The sequence below is a fragment of the Marmota flaviventris genome, chromosome 3, assembly GCF_047511675.1.
Source record: "Marmota flaviventris isolate mMarFla1 chromosome 3, mMarFla1.hap1, whole genome shotgun sequence".
Classification (NCBI taxonomy): Eukaryota; Metazoa; Chordata; class Mammalia; order Rodentia; family Sciuridae; genus Marmota; species Marmota flaviventris.
This window is the reverse complement of record NC_092500.1, coordinates 132,641,837-132,662,581: the sequence shown is the minus strand read 5'-3', so window position 1 is coordinate 132,662,581 and position 20,745 is coordinate 132,641,837. Positions and strand designations below refer to the sequence as shown.

The 20,745-nt window shown below is 41.9% G+C and overlaps 2 protein-coding genes across 2 annotated transcripts in view; one reads left to right on the top strand and one right to left on the bottom strand.

The window, feature by feature from the left end:
* Nucleotides 1-5,802: 5,802 nt before the first annotated feature.
* Nucleotides 5,803-8,015, top strand: Cldn23 (claudin 23). The gene has a single exon (XM_027922702.2). It carries the CDS (start codon nucleotides 6,225-6,227, stop codon nucleotides 7,107-7,109), a length of 885 nt encoding a protein of 294 aa, XP_027778503.1. The 5' UTR covers nucleotides 5,803-6,224; the 3' UTR covers nucleotides 7,110-8,015.
* Nucleotides 8,016-13,805: 5,790 nt separating this feature from the next.
* LOC114081118 (low-density lipoprotein receptor-related protein 2-like) overlaps nucleotides 13,806-20,745 on the bottom strand; it is a 46,817-nt gene continuing 39,877 nt past the window's right edge. The window contains exons 29-33 of the mRNA XM_034635224.2: nucleotides 20,155-20,265; nucleotides 18,927-19,163; nucleotides 16,303-16,780; nucleotides 14,631-14,733; nucleotides 13,806-13,943 (exon numbers count right to left, since the gene is read on the bottom strand). Of these exons, the coding sequence (XP_034491115.2) occupies nucleotides 13,914-13,943; nucleotides 14,631-14,733; nucleotides 16,303-16,780; nucleotides 18,927-19,163; nucleotides 20,155-20,265 (959 nt within the window). The 3' untranslated portion in view covers nucleotides 13,806-13,913. The remainder of the gene's footprint in view (nucleotides 13,944-14,630; nucleotides 14,734-16,302; nucleotides 16,781-18,926; nucleotides 19,164-20,154; nucleotides 20,266-20,745) is intronic.

Here is a 20,745-nt window from a genome sequence, read left to right as displayed (position 1 = left end):
AAATAAGTCACATTCTATGTATATATAATATGTCAAAATACACTTTATTATCATGTGTATCTAAGAAGAACAAATTTTTAAAAAAAGAAAAACAAGATTTTGGGACATTAGAATAACAATCTGAATGAACTTAGCATTACTGTACACTTAAAATGACTAAGATGATGCATTTTAAATTACATGCATTTTAGTACATTTAAAAATAATGTATGCTAGCTCCTCCTTTTGTGTTATTATGTAGGAATTTTACAGAACTTCTTTCATTTACTTGACAACTATTTCTTGAGTACCTGCTAAGAGCTAGGTACTAGTCTGGGGGCTGAGATATGGCCACAAGCAGGACCAGCAAGGTCCCTAGTCCTTAGGACATAACAATGCACAGAAGGAAACAAAATAAATAAATAAGAAAATATTTTGTAATGACAACTATTATGAAGAAAACAAATTAGAATGGATGTGACACTGAGCTAATTGGAAGCAACTTTTAATTGGGTGTCAAAGGTTATTAGGCACGTGTGACTGAGAAAACAGTCGACTAGCCATATGCCAACAAGAAAGTAAAAGCTATTTTGAAGCACTCTTCAATTCAGGCTGCTTCAATGCAATTTAAAAATACACAACAATCATAGTTTAATTTTTTTCATGGTCTAACTTTTAATACTTACTGAACTAGATTTTTCATAGGAAGAATAGTGGTAGTATTCAGGGCTTTATTCTCTGGAGAGAGTAAAATACAAAGGCCTGGGATAGGGACTCTGGTGGGTCCCCCCTGTTGACTTGCCAAAGGTTGTAGTGTGACTTTTTAAGATGAAACCATTGCCAATGATTGCAGCTTTGTGCACAGCAGTACCTGGGGCCCAGTCTTTGCAGGTTAACAGGACTCCATTTGTCTCTTTAAAATTAGTTGCTGAAGGCCCTGAATCCAACTAGAGCACGGCCAACCGATTCTTGCACTACCTCCACTTCCCTCTTCATAAAAGAAAGCTGTTCTGGGATCTAAGGATGGGCTTACAAAGGCACTGATCTCAGCAATCCTTGTCCTTGCCCCATTAGGACTCATGCTCTGTTTCTCAATCAGCCTCACCATGAACTTGGCACCCTGGAAAGAAGAGGCCAGTTCTAAAATCAGAGGCCTTTCTTAAATGCCCTAGAAGGAGATCTCTGCACAGCCTGCACTTCTTTATCATTAATTTCTGGACTTAAACCATACTTCATTATCTAGTATGCTGAGAAAACAAACATGCTCATGGAGGTGTGTGTAACAATCTACGAGGAGCACAGGACAGAAAGGGATAAAATTGATTTCTTGAGGGGCCCAGACACTAGAACACGTTTTGGGAAGAAAACAGAATAGGATGAACCTGATCCCTGCCCTCAGACTGGCTAGAACACAAAACGAATCAAGCACTAAGGAATCGTGGCAGGTAGTCTGCGAGAAGAGGGGTTATAGAACTACAAAACAGGAAGCATTATCTTAAGGAATGAGGAAACACTTCCAGAGAAAATGGCATGCAAGAAGAGATCTGAAGTGTTCCTTGAGGCTGGGAGTGGCAGGCAGGGCATACCCATTCAGGGTTAGAGAGTGAGGAGGTGGTGGGAGGGGAGGGTGAGACCAGGCTGAATGCAGGTTGGGGCTAAATTTTACAACATATTTATTCATTTAGTAGCAAGCAGACACAAATACAGTCCTTCGGTCTGTCTGTAAATCTGATAAAAATGTCCTTTATCCATTAGATGCTCCAACAACACCTACCAGGAGAGTTCACTGGAGGTAATATTCTCACAGGAGGATTACCTAGCCCACTACATGAGGTCAGGAGGGAGAGAATCCTCTGAGTTGGCTTCTAAACAGGAAGAATTTATAAGTCAAGGCTGAGGCAACAGTTTTACAGGTATTTTTACTAGGCAGCCTAGATTCTAACATCCTATTCCTGGAGAGACAAGGAGGATGACAAAGTCAGCTTTCTGTTACTATAATGAAATACCTGAGATAAACAACTGAGGAAGAAAGGCTTATTTTGGCTTGCATTTTCAGAGGTTTCCATGGTTAGCAACTATGTTGCTTTTGGACTTGTGATAAGGAAGAATATCATGTCAGAGAGCATATGGTAGAGCAAATCTGTTTACCTCATGATGACTGGGAAGCAAAGAGAATGAGGAGGGACTGGGGTCCTAATATTCTCTTCAAGGGCACATACACAGTGACCTAACTTCCTTTCACTAAGCTCCACTTCCTAAAGGTTCCATCACCTCCCAATATCATCACACACTGGGGACGAAGTCTTCAACACACAAACCTTGAGGGGCATTTATGATACAAACTATAGTAAAGCAAGAGCCTTGCTTATATTTCTAGGCGCAATCCACAAATCTCAGTCAGCAGTGACTTCACTTTCAGTGAAAAAGCATTAAAATTACTAGTATTATGTAAAAGTCCAAGGCCTCTGTTACTCATTGGAAACCAAGGTGGTTAATCCCTATAGATGGTGCCTCTGGAGTATGACTTTTGGGGTTAGAATTTTTGAAATGTCAACTAATTACCCTCGGAGCAGCTACATATCTGGGCACACAACTCCTAGCTGGGCATAGATGGAAACACAGCGAATCGTATCACACTACCATGTTGCTGTGTCTTGAAGTAAACTTCAGACATCCATCATAACCAGTAAAAGTTCACCTCTGTTTTCTCCATTCTTTCTGAAAATGTCTGGATAAAACTAAGGAAAACATCACCATTCTAGTCTCATCCTTTGCATCAAAATAAAGATCAAAAGACATTTTGAAAAGTACTTTACAAAAAAGAAATACGAATTCAGTGAATATCCATTTAAAACAAAGGTAGTCAGAGGAATTGGAAAACTTGTGTACTGTTGTGGCAATGAAAAATGATGCAGCTGCTATGGGAAGCAGTATAGTGGCCCCTCAAAAAAAAAATTAAAGTAGAATTACCACATGATCCAACAACTCCACTTCTAGGCATATACAAAAAAAAAAAAAAAGATTACATATACGGCATCAAAAATATTTTAGTGCATTCATGTTCATAGCAGCATTATGCATAAGAGCCAAAAGTTGGAAACAACCCAACCTTGAGATGTGACTGAAGAAACACGAGTAATATATACATAGTGTAAAATATTATATGGTTAAGAAACAAGGAAACACTGAGACATGCTATAGTACTGAGAGGACAGTATGCTAAGTTAATAAGCCAGAAATAAATACTGTATGATTCCACTTAGATAAGTACCTAGAGTAGTCAAATTCATGGAGATAAAGAAGAATCATGGTTGAGAAGGACTGCAGGGATGGAGAAGAATCAAAGTTCACATTTAATTGATAGAGTTTCCGTTTGGGAATGTTTTAATCGGCTTTTTTTTTTTTTTTTTTTTTTTTGCTGCTGCAACCAACTTTACTTGATCTGGTCATAACCTTCCATTTCCTTACAATGTTTTCGTGGCAAGTGTCTGCTTATGGATTCCTTTCACACTCCCAGCTGTAGTGGTTTTTCGGTCACACTCAATTTTGGCCACTGAGATCGGGAAGTGTTTTAGTCAGTTGTTTTTTTTTTGTTGTTGTTGTTGTTGTTTTTGTTTTATCCACTGTGAACAAAATACCTGAAAAGAACAATTTTAGAAGAGGAAAAGTTTATTTTGGGGTTCACAGTTTCAGAGATCTCAGTCCATAGAAGGTCGACCTCATTGTTTGAGACAGAGTATCATGGCAGAAGGGTGTGGTGGAGGAAAGCAGCTCAGGACATGACATCAGGAAGTAGCATCAGGAAGCAAAGAGACTGTTGCCCTGGGCAGGGACAAAATATAAACCCCACAGGCACACCCCCAAATGACCACTTCCTCCAGTCACACCCTACCTGCCTACAGTTACCACCTAGCTAATCCCCATCAGGGGATTAACACCCTGATTAGGTTAAGGCTCTCATAACCCAATCATTTCACCTCTAAACTTTCTTGCATTGTCTCACACATGAGGTTTTGGGGGACACCTCATATGTAAATCATAACAAAGAAGATGAAAAGATTCTGGAGATGGATGGTAGTGGTGGTTACACGCCAACTTAAATACACTTTAAAATTGTTAAGATGGTAAATTTTATGATATCTGTACTTATCACAATTTTTTTAAGTTAAAAAAGAAACCGCAAAACTTGTAATTCCCATCCCTGGGATTGTTCCCTTCAGAATATCCAAAATTATTTCAAAGCACCTCTGAATTAATTTTGACTTTTAGAAATTGTTTTTTTTTTTTTTACTTTTAAAATATCAATTATTTCAATTACTTTTGAAACAAAAATTCCAAATATTTTTAAACTTTGAACTTGACCTCTATATAATAGACACATACCGTACATGATTGCCAAACCTTTTAATATAATTTCCTACATTGCAAGTGCCACTTTACCAAAATACAATTCCCACACTTCCTTCCTTTCTAGGTTGAAGGCGTGTAAACTAGTTTCCACCTATCAGACCCACCCTTGTGAGACTTGGATAGTGAAGTGTGCAGTGTGAGGTGGGAACCATTATGTGGACATCAATATTCCTTTTTGTTTTTGTTTGTGTGTGTATGTTTTGTTTATTTTTATAATATTGGGATTGAACCCAGGGGTACTCTACCAAGTTTTTTAAAAAAATATTTATTTCTTAGTTTTAAGTGGACACAATATCTTTATTTTACATTTATGTGGTGCTGAGGCTCGAACCTCATGCATGGTAGGCAAGCACTCTACCACTGAGCCACAATCCCGGCGCCTAGAAACAGTTTTATAATTCTAACAAATTTTATAATTCTAACAAATTTCCATGGTCCATAATATGGGAAGTACAGAAAAAATTTATTAGAGACTAATTTATAAAGTAAAAATCATGAGTTTCACTCAAAATGTGCACGTGTCAAATATTGTAATTCAATGTTTAAGGAGAAAAATACTATGATGTTAAAAGCAGTTCAAAAGGACAACGCAAAGAACACATACATAAGGCAAACAGCAATGCTAACATGAATTTACAAACCAATGTTAATTAACTAGTCAGTATTCATGGGGCAAATGATCAATTATATTCCATCTGGACAAACTCATTTGCATACTATGGACAAAAATAATTTGAACTATTACAGGTTTTCTACAATTTACAGAGGTGTGAAATAGCCCAAAGCCAAGGAAAGGCCAAAGGACCCTACAGGGTTAGATAAACCTGCAAAGTGCGCCATAAAGGACACTCAATAATCCTCCCCGCCCCGCCCCGCCCCGCTGCTTTTTCCCATCTCGAAGTCTTCCACGATGCTGAAAACAGACAAACAAACAAAACCCCCAAATCCTTTGTAACTCCTCAATTCAGAAACACCCTGGCTTTGATCCTTTTGAGTTAAACTTAGTCGGGAAGGCGGAGCATTTACTAAACAACTTGATTGCAACATTTTGGGGCGCGCTTCTCGCCTAGGGCTTCTTCGGTGCACACCTGTCCCGCGCATCCCAGGCAGCTGGGCGCGTACGGTGCCGCGCACTCAGCAGCTAGTGGCCGCAAGTCGACTGCGCAGAACTAGGGGATCATCGGATAGCAGCTGAGAGTGAAGGGAGAAGCTAATCTGCAGGGGGCCAAGCAGTGACCAAAGAAAACTTTCAGAACTGAGATCCGCTGAAAACCCGGGAAACTGCGCAGCAACCAAGACCCGTGGGGCTACCGCGGCGTCACCGCCCCTTTCCTTCCCCGCCCACGGCCTGCCAGGCCCCAGCCAGGAGCCAGGGGCGGGGCGACCTTTGCTCAGTCCAGGAGCCATCCCAGCCGGGCGGGGTCAAGCGGTCTGGCTGAGGGCGGGGTGTCCGAATCTCCCCGAGTCCGAGGTCTCAGAGTGCCAGGTGGCTCCGGAGCTTCTCGCGCTCACCTCCTGCCCCTCCCACCCAGGCTGGGTTTGGCCACCCAGTCCCGCACCTGGATCCGCGGTTTCGGTCAGACCCGCCAGCGAACTGGTTTCGATTGGGGACAGGAGCGGGGCGGGAGGGCGGAGCGGCCAGGATGCGAGGAGGGGACTAGGGCGAGCCACGGAGTGGGGACAGACCCGTGCGGGAGACAAAGAGCGGCCGGAGAGAGAAGGGCGCAGCGCCACGACCCAAGGAGGCGCCCAAGCTGACTTCGGGGGTCAGAAGCCGGAGGAGCTTCAATACAGAAGGCAGCAGGAGAGCCGTCGTGCGGCGGGAGCTCACCGGGATGCGGACGCCGGTGGTGATGACGCTGGGCATGGTGCTCACGCCCTGCGGGCTGCTGCTCAACCTGATCAGCACACTGGCCCCCGGCTGGCGACTGGTAAAGGGCTTCCTCGACCAGCCGGTGGACGTGGTGCTGTACCAGGGCCTGTGGGACATATGCCGTGAGCAGAGCAGCCGTGAGCGCGAGTGTGGCCAGCCGGACCAGTGGAGCTACTTCGAGGCCCAGCCGGTGCTGGTGGCGCGGGGACTCATGATCACGTCGCTGGCCACCACCGCCGTCGGGCTGCTGCTGGCGTCGCTCGGCGTGCGCTGCTGGCAGGAGGAGCCCCAGTTCCTGCTGGCGGGCCTCTCGGGCGTAGTGCTCTTTGCCGCGGGCCTCTTCAGCCTCATCCCGGTCTCCTGGTACAATCACTTCTTGGGGGACCGCGAAGTCCTGCCCTCCCCGGCCCAACCGGTCACTGTAGAGGTTAGCTATAGCCTGGTGCTGGGCTACCTGGGCAGCTGCCTATTGCTGTTGGGAGGCTTCTCGTTAGCGCTCAGCTTCGCGCCTTGGTGCGAGGAGCATTGTCACAGCTGTCGCAAGGCGCCCCCAGCCGGGCCGCGCCGCAGCAGCATCAGCACAGTCTACGTGGACTGGCCAGAGCCCACACTTACACCGGCCATCAAGTACTACAGCGAGGGCCAGCACCGGCCGCCACCCACCGAATACGGTGCCACTCGCAAGCCCAAGGTCGGTTTTCCCATGCCGCAACCGCCGCCCAAGGCTTACACCAACCCGGTGGACGTGCTCGACGGGGAGGGGGGAAAGGCAGCCACCTCCCAGGGGGCATCCTCGCGCAGCACCCGGCCCTGTCACAGCTCGCTGCCCTGCGATTCTGATCTGTAGACCTCACCTCCTCCTTCCACCTGCAAGGCGGAGACCCTGGGCTTGGGAATGCCTGCACCGTTCTACCTTGAACTTGCCAGCTGAGAAGCAGTCTGACTGGGGATTGGAACCCCATCACCTTCCTGAAACTGGTTGGAAAGGCGATCTTCCTTTACTGTGACCAAACTAGGCTCTTTGGCTCTTTGGACGTTTAGTTCAGGTTAGGACAGTTTTTCGTTTGTTTGTTTGTTTGTTTGTTTCCAGAATTTCATTTTTCTTTGCTGAAGGAGAGAAAGGTATTGTTTGTATCGTGTTAACAACCAGGGACAGTAAACAACAAGAAAAAGTTGAAATCAACAAAAAAAGAGGCTCAAAACTGGTTTAAGTGTAACTTGAAACTATAGTATTCTAACACTAATGAACTGGTTTAAGTGTAACTTGAAACTAGAGTATTCTAACACTAATGAATCTTGGATCAGTATAATCATTGCATTTTATTTTTCCTTTGCTTTTTAACTTCTTGTCATGCCAACTCTGGAAAGGCCAGTGTATTTCTGGTTGTGTATGAACCCAGGCTCTTTAAGAGTCATGAAAATGCCAGCAGCTTTAGTGGCTTTTATTGAACAAAATAATCTGGGTAACTCATGCGTACACCTCTTCTTGTGTAGATAGGATTTATCATTTTTATCACTTGTTTTGGTGTGAAAGGTCATTCAAGAGCTTCTCTTCCAGAAGCAAGGTAAATGAAGGCATGCACACAATACTGTTTTCTTCCTTGAATACCTCACCCTGGACACAGAAGACTCTAGATTTAATATTTTTTTACAAAATGGAACCTCATAGCCACATTTGGTAAAGTAGATATGTATATATCTTTTATTTATAAATAAAAAAATTAAACATCAGTTTCAGTAGGCCATGAAAGCTTTCTATATCTCCAGTGCCACTTTCGATAGTTGCAGCATTCTTGACTAACCATTTCCTGGCTACCTAGGCACTGCTTCTGAAATCTAGCAGTCAGACCTTTGCACCTCTCTGCATTAGATTACAAAAAGAACACCCCCACCCACCTCAATCCCTGATTGCTTTTGTTTCCAGGTTTGTGCAGCATTCTGTACCAAGCCAAGGCTATTGTTGAAAAAACTAGAAGTACAGGTTTCCACTTGAAGTGAGAGAAATCTTTTCCTCTTCTTGAAGTGGTGCTTAAAGTCACAGGTAGGAAGCTCTGTGTTCCACTAAGGGGACTAAATCTCCAGGAGGACTGGCTTTCATTCCAAGTGGTTGATTTAAAGGTACCTTTCACTGAACTGAATCTCTTTTTTAAAACATGCAGTTTAAAAGTAGGAACCATCAGTTCAGTAAGCACTGACTATATAGAGAGCTATGATGGAACCAATAAAAACATAGCTGCTTGTGCAGTGGACACAATGACATGCCTTCACATCCCTGTGATTCTGTAGTGGAATCACCTGGGGTTTTGTTTGTTTGAGACCCAACTTGAAGGATGGGTAGCCCTATCACTTTGGGATCCTTTTCAAATTCAGATTCTGATACTATAGGTCTGGGGACTCTGAAACTGATTTCCCAAGTGGCTTCTAGGAGATGTCAAGGCTGATGGTTCAACGGACCTACTTGGAGTTGCCAGGTTTTAGTTAGGACTTTGCCTCAGATTAAGTTTCAGTCACTGCTGGCTGTTCATAGACCTTTGAGCACCTGCCCAGGTGCATTTGGGGACTTGCTGTGGGAGCTGAATCAAAATGGAGCAAAGGCAGCTGCTCTTTTCAGCTAACACTTCAAAAGGCAGTCATTATTGCCTCTGGGAAATCAGGTCCTTGCATACAACATAGAGAGCCCAGATTTCTGGCAAGTACTGAATCTCACCTGCATCCTAACTCCAAATATTTCTAAGGAAACCTTGGTAAAAGCAAAACTGGTGCTTTGTACGTTTCACTTTCCCTCCTCTCTCAATTATTTCCCACTGGCTTATATGTGAAACACCCTTTCTCTGATGATTAGGATTTGATTACTGAAGAGTTAAAATTCTATGTTTGCCCTATCAACAGAAACAAGTCCAAAACTCCATTTTTAAAAATGCAAACTTTTGGATATTGTTATAAAAGTGTTCAGGATGGCACCGGAGAGAGGCTCCTGCATCCCGCTGGGATCTGTTTTTGGACTGAAGGCCATTCTCTGCCAGAGCAGCACACACTTGGCAGGGGCTTGAGACAAGGTGTGGGAGGAGGTGGAGTCTCAGGAGTCCTGCTGTGGGTGAGACTAGAACTTAGTACTGGCTGACCTAGCAACTGCATGGCAGTGACCCACTAGTGTAGAGTAACACTGTCCCCCACCCAAGCTCTTCACACCTGTTTGTGATGTGCCATCACAGCTCATTTTTAACCCCCTCAATCAGCATACCAAGCATGGGTCGCCACTTAATGCCTATAGGCTTTCCAGGATTACTTACATTATGCCTAGAGGACCAAGAGATCTGGGCAAGTGAAGCAGAAACTGCTTTAAGCCAGCTCCTGTTCTTCCTGTCCTCCAGTCTGCTCTCCTGTGAATGCCCACATCCTCATTAAGAAGGGGTGTGGGTTTTAGCATGTGAGCTGTTTATCCACTTCGGGGGCTGTGGGTGGTGCTATCAGGGTGTTTCAGCAACCACCATCCTCTTCATTGCATAGATCACTCACCCAGTAAGTTTTGGGGACACCTGACATTTTGCCAGCACATTTGTGGGCACCATGGAAAACAACTATTTCAGGTCCTGTGGTATTCTAGCATGAGAGGTATTGTACAAGTGAAAGGAAAAATGGAAAAGCAGGGTCCAGAGATGGAGGAGAAAGGATGATAGATTAGGAAAAGTGGTGAGGGAGGAGGTGAGATGGGAGATGTGAGCAGAAAACTGTTGAAAAAAGAATGGGGAGCATTCAAGGCAGAAAGAACAGCAAACCCCAAGTTCCAATAAAGTACGAGTAAAACACTCATACTTCATTCTATAATAGTGTGGTAAAAACAGAAAAAAAACCAGTGGTACAATTGAGTAAGACTGAATAAATCCAAAATTTACCCCTTACCAAATTAGTTTCTGTAGAAGTAAATACAGTTTGAACAATTTCTGAAAATGCTCCAGAATCAAATATAAACAATTCGATGTGAGAGTAGCTGATGGAACCCTCTGTTCATCAGGATATAGACAGCCCCACAATCCAGTAGACAGGTAAGTAATTAAAACCTGAGAGCCTCAATCACATTCTCAGGGGTGCTGGAAAAGTTTCTCAACCAGGGTCTCTCTCAAAAACCCACCCATCTTCAGTCTGACCCTCCTAAAGTGAAGTCTTTGTCATTCATCTCTTTTAAAAAGCCTTCAGGATCTCCCTTAAGTGTCATCCACTTAGCTCAAACTACTTGACTTGGCTGAGGCCTGAGTTTTCACCCTGGTTACCTTCCTGAATCAGTTCACATTCAAAATGACTCCCTTCCCCCATCAGCTTAGAGGTGTCATATTTGAACATATTATTTACATGTGGCTTAACCTTTGGTGCTTTTGGGGGTTTTACCTCTAAATTGAAGGTAAAAGCATGAATAGTTCCCGTTTATCTCAGTGTCTATGAGCAATGTATCAGGGTTACCTCTTAAAGTGTTTTCTGTACACAAGAGCTTCCTCCTCTCATACACACCTTGCCACACATGTGCAAAGTGATATATAGCCCAAGGCCACTGGCCCCAAAACCTAAGGGTGGAGTCACTACTGATGAGGTCAATCTCCCCGTGTGGGAAAGAAGGAAAATAAGGGACTCAATTATTACTTCTTGTAAAACCTTGTTTGAAATACTCACCCAGAGGTCCCAACAACCTCCACCCACATTCCTCTATCTGGTCACAGGCACAGTAGAATGACCTCCTCCCACCATTCTTCATTAAGCAGGACTGAAGACATGGAAATAAGGTTGAATTTGCTCAAATCAAGGAAAATATAGACAAGACTCGGCATGGGCCTAGGGATGAGTAGGGGACTTGATCTTTCAGTGGGGCCCATGGAGAGAATGGCTTCAGACTTAATTACGTCTTTATAATTCTTGTCCAACTGGTCTGCCCAGGTTACACAGACTGACAAGGAGGTGAGCCAGCAGGCAGTCCTACTTAGAAACCAGGGTGACTCTAAGATGGAGAGAAAGCCTACAAGGGACGTATGTACATTTCACACACTAAGCATTTTTGTGATTCCTATGGCAAATGTCCCTGTCACCTCCCTTCTTAAACCACTCATACCAGCGGTTGCATCCATCATTAGGCTGAAGGAGGCTAAAGGAGGTTACTTAGATGTTCCCAGAGTTTAAATGACATATGCCTTTAATGTAAACCTTGCTCTTTCTGGATTTTTCCTTCATATGTAGTACTGGACTGAATTAGATATCATCAGAGGGCTTCTCTAACTTCAATACTCTGAAGGTGACCATTAAAAATTAGATGAGGCCTGAAGAGAAATGAAATTTGAACAGTGGAGGCTGGGGAAGCTGATTGACCTATATAATTCTGTTGTCAGTCTGAAAGCAACAAACTCCATATTCTAGTTCTTGATTTCTCTGAATTCCATAAGCTCCCCCCGCCCAGGAGTTAAGAATAGTAGAGACTTAATATACATCCTCCCACCATGACCTCTTCCCCCTTGTGTCCTAAGAAGAATTAGTATAAGTTCTTGGTTTAACTCTTAATTGCTAGCAGCAGACATAAAAAGTTTTGTGTAGGGCTCTTTGAACCAATTAGCATTTATAATTCTAAAAAATTCTTATTTTTTCCAGAAGAAAACCCAAACCTATCACTGTGTTAGATAAGTTGAGTTTCTAGAAGGAAATGTGGATTTTACATCTGCCACAGGCTTACTGCTCCATCTATTAGGTGTAGATAAATTAAGAAATTAAGAGAGCTCATCATAAAAGAAGGCTCTTGTAGTTGATAGTATGCCATTTCTACAAACATAGAAGATAAAGTGATGAAATTGGCATGCTAAAACCAGTTCAGGGAATAGGAATGGCTAGGAATTATTAAATGTAAAATCTGGAGTATTCATTTTTAAGATTAAATCTTTTCATGAACTATTCAGAATGTTCTGTAAATTCTTGAATGGGGAAACAGAATGTTAAACTAGATTCAGGTGAGATAATACACTCACAGGAGATCAAAGATAAGAATAGTTATAAATAGACCAGGGTGGGGCAGGGAGGAAAGGTGATACTTGCTATACTTAGAAGATTTGGCTGCCTGCAGTCAGCTCTATTTTTCCCAAGAGGAGGAAATGGCAGGTGTTTCTGGGTCCCAAACTGGAAAGGGAGCCTGAAGAGTGGGGCTGGAATATCATTCCAGCTCAGAGCCTACAGAAGCAGGCTGAGCTAGGTGGAACACACACCAATTGATGTAGGACTTAAGGTCCAAAGGAGACCAAGGCAGCAACTCAAACCTGGGCAGAGAAAGAGATAATACTGTTGTACATGCTTTTGAGTTTGATCCTTTCATGTCATTTTTATGTACAGGGAAAAGGCAAAGACTTGCCAACGACAAAACTGACTGCGAGACTGGCTTTTGGAACAGGGATAGTAAGAAAAATCTAATTCTCTCCATTCCTGAGAAGGGCTGAGAGTGCTGTGGTGCTGAAAGTCTTTCTCAGGCACAGCTGAGCACCAGCCAGAGACTCAGCCTAGTCTCAGCAGGAAAGGGGGTTCCTGGGCATTTGTTGTTCAGGTCAAATTGATCTTTACTTCAATTTTTTTTTTATGTTTCATTGAGAACACAGTTTATATATTACCCAGAGTAATATATAAAATTATACTTGGGGATCTATATGAATTTATTCACCAAGACACTAAATATGAAAAATCTAGATGCAAGCAAGAAAAATTTGCCAAATAAAGCTGTTTATTACAATTGAGACTCATGTTATTGGGTAAAAGTGCTATGCTATATACAGACCTTTTCATTTTCACTCCATGTTCAATTGGCCTGTTGATATAGGTTATTATAATCTCAATTTTAGCACTGGCAACACATTCAGGACTAAATGATTTGTCCAAGGCTGCTACTATCCAATTTTAGACAATACCCCATCTCCCATCATGGATTCAGTACCCTTGGATTCCTCACATGGGTGTGAGGTCAGTAATAACCCAAGAAGACAAACAGGTGTTAGCAGTCCAAGTACCTGCATGTTCCCCCAGCAGGTAAGAGCTAGTTGAGGTGAAATGGGGCACAGCTATACTCTGTTGCTGACTACAGTCTCCATCCACTTTATTTTAAATAAGCCTTGGACAAATCATGTGTCTGAGCTGCTACATCTGTAAAGTATATTAACCTGTTCTAGTATTAGTTTCAGAATTGAATAAAAGCACAATAAAAACAACTTTATAAATCTTAAACAAAAATGAGTACTCAACAACAAAATTTATCTGAAAGAAGAAGTGGTAGTGAACTATCATTTGAGTATTTGCTACTCTGCAGAAACTTGGCCTTTATCCTAAAAGGCAAAGAGATCACTATCTCCGGTAAAACGGGAAACAGGCCAGAGGATTAACTAGTAAAATCCTTTAAATCAGTGTTAGAGTCAAGATTCCAACGCAGAACTTCTGACTAGTACTCGGTCAGATGCTGTGGGATTCAAAAGGCTCTGTGTTTCTAAAACATATTAACAAAACTAGACAACTTTTTCCAATTTAAGAAGCACTTATTTTAATAAGTCATTATGATTTACCACAAGCTGTTAAGGAGGTTAAAACAGTACACAACGAAATGTATAAACGATTTTCACTGGAATGTTTCAGTTCCATTTTTATAAGCTCAGTCAGTTTGTAAAGAGGTGAGCAATTCCTAGGGGAAAGGAGAGTTGGAGTTAGATATTATATGTTGCATGAGCCCAGAGCAAAGATCAAGGATGTTAAACTAGGCAGAAGTCAGCAGAGATTACAAGGGGACCTAAGTTTTAAGGGTAATGCAAACCCTCATAACATCCTACCCCACCCCACCATGTGGAAGTCCACTAAAAGCTAATTTTTTGATTGTTATTACATGCATGTTTCACCTTGTTCAAGCTGTAGTTCTTTTTTAAAAAAATATTTTTATTTCATTAAAAATTTTTTTTTTCATTATCAGGGATTGAACCTAGGGGCACTCAAACACTGAGCACTTTCTCAGTGTTTTTTTTTTTTTTTTTTAATTTTCTTAGAGACAAGGTCTTGCTGAGTTGCTTAGGGCCTCATGACTTGCTGAAGCTGGCTTTGAACTCTCTATCCTCCTGCCTCAACCTCCCAAGCTGCTGGGATTACAGGTGTGCTTCACTGTGCCCAGCTCAACCTGTAGTTCTTTAAACCAGAGTCTAAGGACAATAGAGCCAACAGACAGTAGCTTGAAACATAACAACAACATTCACCAAAAACAAGAATCCCTTTAAATAAACAGTAACTACTTTCACTGAACAGGATTTTTTTCAAAAGGACATTTCTTTAACCACATTTCACAATCCATTAGAAAGAGACTTCCCAGCTTTCCTCAGCATACCTGTTCATCGTAGGCTTCATTGACAAAAATCTCACTATTCATTAGATTTTCTTCTTCCTGGTCATTTTCTTTATTATAGGTCAAATTTCTTGATGATGCTGTGCTAGTTCTAGAAATCAAAAAAGCAAAGTTAAAAGAACTGTTCCTTGAGATAGATGCTAAGATTGGGGTATGATTAGAAAAGGCCAGCTTATCCCCTATCAAAGATAATTGCTATAGAAACTATGCCTTATTTTAATCTAATGCCCACTTAAAAGTAAATGATCAGGAATGTACAATACTTCAATTATTCTTTGTTACAGGCATGCACTTAGCTTCAAAAATGGCATCTCTGCTCAACTGAGAGAAGCCACGTGATTGAAGTCAACCAGAACTGGATCCAAGGACAGGCACATGGTAGGTGGACAACAGTGAATGAGAAAGCAGGTGAACGCAGCAGAAAGACCTGAGGTGACAATCAAAAGCCCAAGGGTTACATCTCAGGACGGTGATGTTAACCAGTTAGCCATTAACCAGAGATGCTTTGGGCAATGGCCTTTTCCTCAGTCTGCACAAGGAAGGCAGGACAGAGAGGTAGCTTTTAAAGCTTCCTTCATCTTCACACTTCTTCATCTGTACGTCTTTTTTTTTTAATATTTAGTTTTTAGCTGTAGTTGGCCACAAGACCTTTATTTTATTTATTTATTTTTATGTGGTGCTGAGGATCGAACCCAGAGCCTCGCACGTGTGAGGTGAGTGCTCTACCGCTTCAGCCACATCCCCAGCCCCACTCTGTATGTTCTTTAGTGTCTCTTTCTCAATGTGTTTAGTCAGTGTCTTCCATCACATCTTTTCTACTCTTACTTTTTCTGAAACCTCATTTTTTATTCCTGCTGTATCTTCAGTGTCTGTCTTGCTTTGGGCCCAAACTTAGCACTTGTGCTTTAAATAATTCCTGAGTTTATTTCACCTCTAGTTATGGACTAAATGGTGATTCCCAAGTGCCTAGCATCCATATGTTGAAGTCCTAACTTCAAATAACCCAGAATATGACTGTGGGGTCTTTAAGGAGGTAATTAAGTTAAATAAGACCATGAGGGTGAACCCTAATCCAGTATGACAGATGTCTTTATAAGAAAAAGAGATTAGGACACAAATACACAGAGGGGAAGACATGAAAAGACACAGGGAGGAACTGGTCATCCATCTGCCAGAAGAAAAGCCACAGAAGAACCACTCCTGCTGACACCTTGATCTTGGGACTTCCAGCCTCCAGAACGATGAGAAATTAAATTTCTGCTGTTTATGATACCCAGTCTCCGGTATTGTGTTATGGCAGCCCTAGCAAACTAGTACACCTCCTAACAAATATTACCTCCAATCACTGGCACTGACCTTACTGCCTCACTGAAGGGGAATTTTCTCACTTAATTTCTCAGACTTTGCCACTGACCATGGTTAAGACAGATTTTTACCTGCATAAATACCTCAGACCTCATACAGTAGTGCTTACCTCAGGTCTCAAAGACATGGTCCCAATTATTGTTTCTCCAGGGTATCTAATAGGTAAGGCTGCTTTACCACCCTAAGTCCTTCCTTAAAAGACAGATTTCTAGCGTGGACTTACGTCTTCAACTCCATTAATATCAGAAGCTAATACAATTCTTCCATGGAAACACGAGCTGATACTTACCGTTTTAATTTGTGCTCTCTTCTGAAATGTAGAAATGCCCCCAGCGCTACCAGAACAACTGATAAGGCAGTGGTTACGCTGAATGCTATGTAGCCAGGGGTGGGTCCGTGTACTGCCTCCTCGCAGAACTCTCCACCATATTCCCTCAGACAGCTGCATTTTCTCAACTTTCCTTCTGTTGTACAGATTCCCCTCCCATTACAGAAATCACGGCTGCAGGGCACATGTTTTGCCTTCTGAGAGTCCTCGGGCTGAACAGAAGCCCCTCTTTCCTTAGTTTCCGGGGTCTTGCTCTCTCTGGCAGGCATCAGAGTGGTTAGTGGGTTTGTGACAGGATCTCTCATTCTTTCTGGGCCTGGATGTCCAGGTGTGGTGGATTTGGTAGCCTGGGGAGGTCGGGAAGCTTTTGGAGTCAACCTTTTGCCTGCTTCTGACTTTGTAGGTGTTGATGTTGAATGAGCTTTACCTGGTCCAGTACCTGTAAACACAAGAGGTAGGTGATATGGGTAGAATTTACACACACACACACACACACACACATACACACACACAAACACCCTTTTGTTTCTTGTGGCAGGGACTCATTACATTGCTTAGGGCCTCACAAAGTTGTTGAGGCTGGCTTTGAACTTGCTATCCTCCTGCCTCAGCCTCCTGAGCCACTGGGATTATAGATATGTGGCATGGCACCGGGCCTACCATTGCTTTTGATTAAACAAAATACTGTAAAATCATACAGATATAGAGATATGAGGTGTCCTCCCAATATTGTCTCCTATGTTAATGCAGAAATATTTGGAGGTAAAATGATTTGACGGTGAGAACTTTAACCTGATCAGCCCATCCTAGTTTGAATGGACTAACTGGGCAGTGATCGTCGGCAGGGTAGGGCACGGCTAGAGGAAGTGACCGCAAGGGGACATGCTCTGGAGGGGTTCATCTTCCTTGTAGCCCCTTCCCCTTCCTCTCCCTCTGCTTCCTAGCTGTCACGAGGAAAGAGGTTTCTTCTACCACATCCTTTGAGCATGATGTTCTTCCTTACTTTGGGCCCAAAGCCATGAAGTCAGCTGTCTGTAGACTCAGACCTCAAATAAAATTTTCCTCCTCTAAGTTATTCTTGTCAGGTATTTTGATGAAAGCTGACAAAAAGCTAATGGTAGAATCAACTCTGAGAATCAAAATTCTTTTTCTTTCCTATTTAAGAGAAAGTGACTAGGGTTTAATAGCTATTGGTTCTTCCAGATAGTCAGATTTTCTAAGAAGCAAATTTAGATTGAGAAGTGAGTGAGACAATGGAGTATTACTCTGCATTAAAAAATTACAAAATCATAGAATTTACAGGGAAATGGATGGCATTAGAGCAGATTATGCTAAGTGAAGCTAGCCAATCCCTAAAAAACAAATGCCAAATGTCTTCTTTGATATAAGGAGAGTAACTAAGAACAGAGTAGGGTCGAAGAGCATGAGAAGAATTTTAATATTAAACAGGGATGAGAGGTGGGAGGGAAAGGGAGAGAGAAGGGAAATTGCATGGGAATGGAAGGAGACCCTCAGAGTTATACAAAAGTACATACAAGAGGAAGTGAGGGGAAAGGGAAAAATAATACAAGGGGGACAAATGAATGTCAGTAGAGGGGGCAGAGAGAGAAGAGGGGAGGGGAGGGGAGGGGAGGGGGGTAGTAGAGGATAGGAAAGGCAGCAGAACACAACAGACACTAGTATGGCAATATGTAAATCAATGGATGTGTAACTGATGTAATTCTGCAATCTGTATATGGGGTAAAAATGGGAGCTCATAACCCACTTGAATCAAAGTGTGAAATATGATATATCAAGAACTATGTAATGTTTTGAACAGCCAACAATAAAAAATTAAAAAAAAAAAAAAGAAGTGAGTGAGAACTCTTCACTGTAAGATTCCTGATTCCATTTCCAAATCTCTTTCGTTAGCGGTTATGACCAGTTTCAGTATTGCACTCACTTCTCATCAATTCTGTAGATTATGGGGCTTGGATACCACTGAAACAGTAGCTCTGGAATGTCAGGATGGTGATTACAGAATTATACATATTGTGGTCACTCAGCTAACTGGCCATGGCCTTTCCATGAAGGCACTATTTGAGACCCATCTACGGTTAGTATTTAAGTACTAACATGACAGTACTGAGCACCAGCAAGACAGATTTATGTAAGTTCTCTTGCATTTCTTAATAAACCTATGAGCTGAAAATAAAGTTGTTACCACTTTAAAAAAGGGAAACCAAAGACAGGTCAAATAGTTTTCCCAACCTCCCTCCACTAGGCTATGGTTACCATGTCATCAATTTAAATCGACTGAATCAAATCTAGGTTAAATAAGGGCCCTTTCAGACGACATAACTTGCCCTTTGAAGTTCCCTATCATGTTGCTGTCCTGTTGTCAAATCAGATTTACACAAGGAATACAGAATAATCTATATGCAATTGCCCATAGGTAGAAATTTCATATTCTTCAAGTTTCAAGAATCAGGTGATAAGAAGGTAACAATGTAGAGGATAAAAACTTGAGGAGTCCTACAGAATGAGATGTAACTGAAAGTCACGTAGGCTGATGCATAATAGGTCTTGGTCTGTAGTTAACTCACAGTTCATTTCATCGGATCCATCCAGACAATCAGCGTGACCATCACAAACTTGCTCCGTGGAAATGCATTTCTCACCATCCTTACAAGATTTTGATGACTCCGAGCATCCTGCAGACTCAAAGCATTTGTTTGCATCGGCCAAGTAGTACCCACTCGGACACTTGCAAGTCTGTCCCTCAGGGTTTGGTAGACAGATATGGCTACATCCTCCGTTGTCCTTTGAGCAGCTGTTACTACCTGTGGATCCACCCCACCCCCAAACATATTGAGTTAGATTAGGTTTCAGAAGAATCTGTGGTTAATGAATTGAGCCCACATTGTTGACATTAATCTCTTGATTTTATCTCTTCTTACTTTATTAAACCCATGATCACCCTCCCAAAGTATTCAGTTAGGTATTCCAATTGTGTCTATGAGATAGTAGAGAAAAACACATGATCATTCCCATGTTGAAATTTCATGTATTAGTTAACATGAAAAATAGATACTAGTGTCAAATGAATAGAATAAAGACTAGCTCCACGTTTGGGTTAAAGTGGTCTTTCAATTATCCTGTTGTTGTTGTAACCCAGTGCACAATAATAAAATTGAAAATAGAACCCAAGTACTATCATTTGGGTCACAAGTGTCCCCTAAATGTTTCTAAGGTAAAGGCCTGGTAAAGGCCAAAATCCACAGTGTGACACTATTGAAAGAGATGGTGGAAATTTTCAGGGGAGTTATTTAGCTTTCTGGAGACATGCCTTTTACGGAGACTGTGGGACCCTGGTTTCTTCTTCTTCTCTGTTGCCTCCAGGCCACAAAATGAACAGTGTTGCCTTGCCACATGTTCCTGGCCCCGAAGTAATGAGACCAAACCAACCATGGACTGAAACCTCTAAAACTGTAAGCCAAAATAAACCTTTTATCTTTATAAGTTGATTATCTCAGGGATTTGTTATAGCAATGAAAAGCTGACTAACACACTAATTCTACCAGTGCTCAGGCTAGTGAGTTTACTACTTGATTGTGAATACTACATAAGTAATGGGACTAATTATGTACCTTAACCAGTTTGTGTAGAAGTACATAAGGATAAGAGATTTACGCAGGTCTACAGGAATTTGCCATAGAAACATTTTAACATTTAATGGGAAACACAAAGATATTTCCAAGAGATATGGGATGATGGAGTATTCCAAAGTTCAGTAGATTACAGCACTGTCATAGTCACTGCAAGTTTACCTACCTTGTTGACTAAATTTACTGTAAACTTTTAAGTCCACAATCTTCTGGTCTACTTGGAACCACCGATTTTCTAAAACTTCTGTTTTGCTGTACCAAACTTTAGTGATTTGGGCTAAAACAAAATCCAATGAAAAATCATTAACAAAAACAAAATTCTATCTTAAGGCAACTTCCTGGGTAAAGAACATGGTTCAGTATGAATACCTTCATTCATTGGCCTAAACCCCAGTTGAGTAATGACAATTTTACAAAAGAGACACATATTTTTCTAAACCTTATTTCTGGAAGAGAAATAAAAACCATTATATACTTTCCTCCATAATAAAGTCACATGTTTGTAAGCATGACCAGAATATCCATATATGTCCCATATATAGTGAGTGAATATCCATATATAGTGAGGATATGTGGAGGCACATTCAATGCTGGATCCATGCAATTAATGAGTAATGATTTTAAATACTATTCTAGAACAACATTTCCAGAAATGGCTTATCTGCAACAAGAGTTACTATGGGATCTTAAAATAAGATGGCAAAGGTCTCATGATGTACCTAATTAGATAGCGAAGGTCTCACAATGTACTTAATAA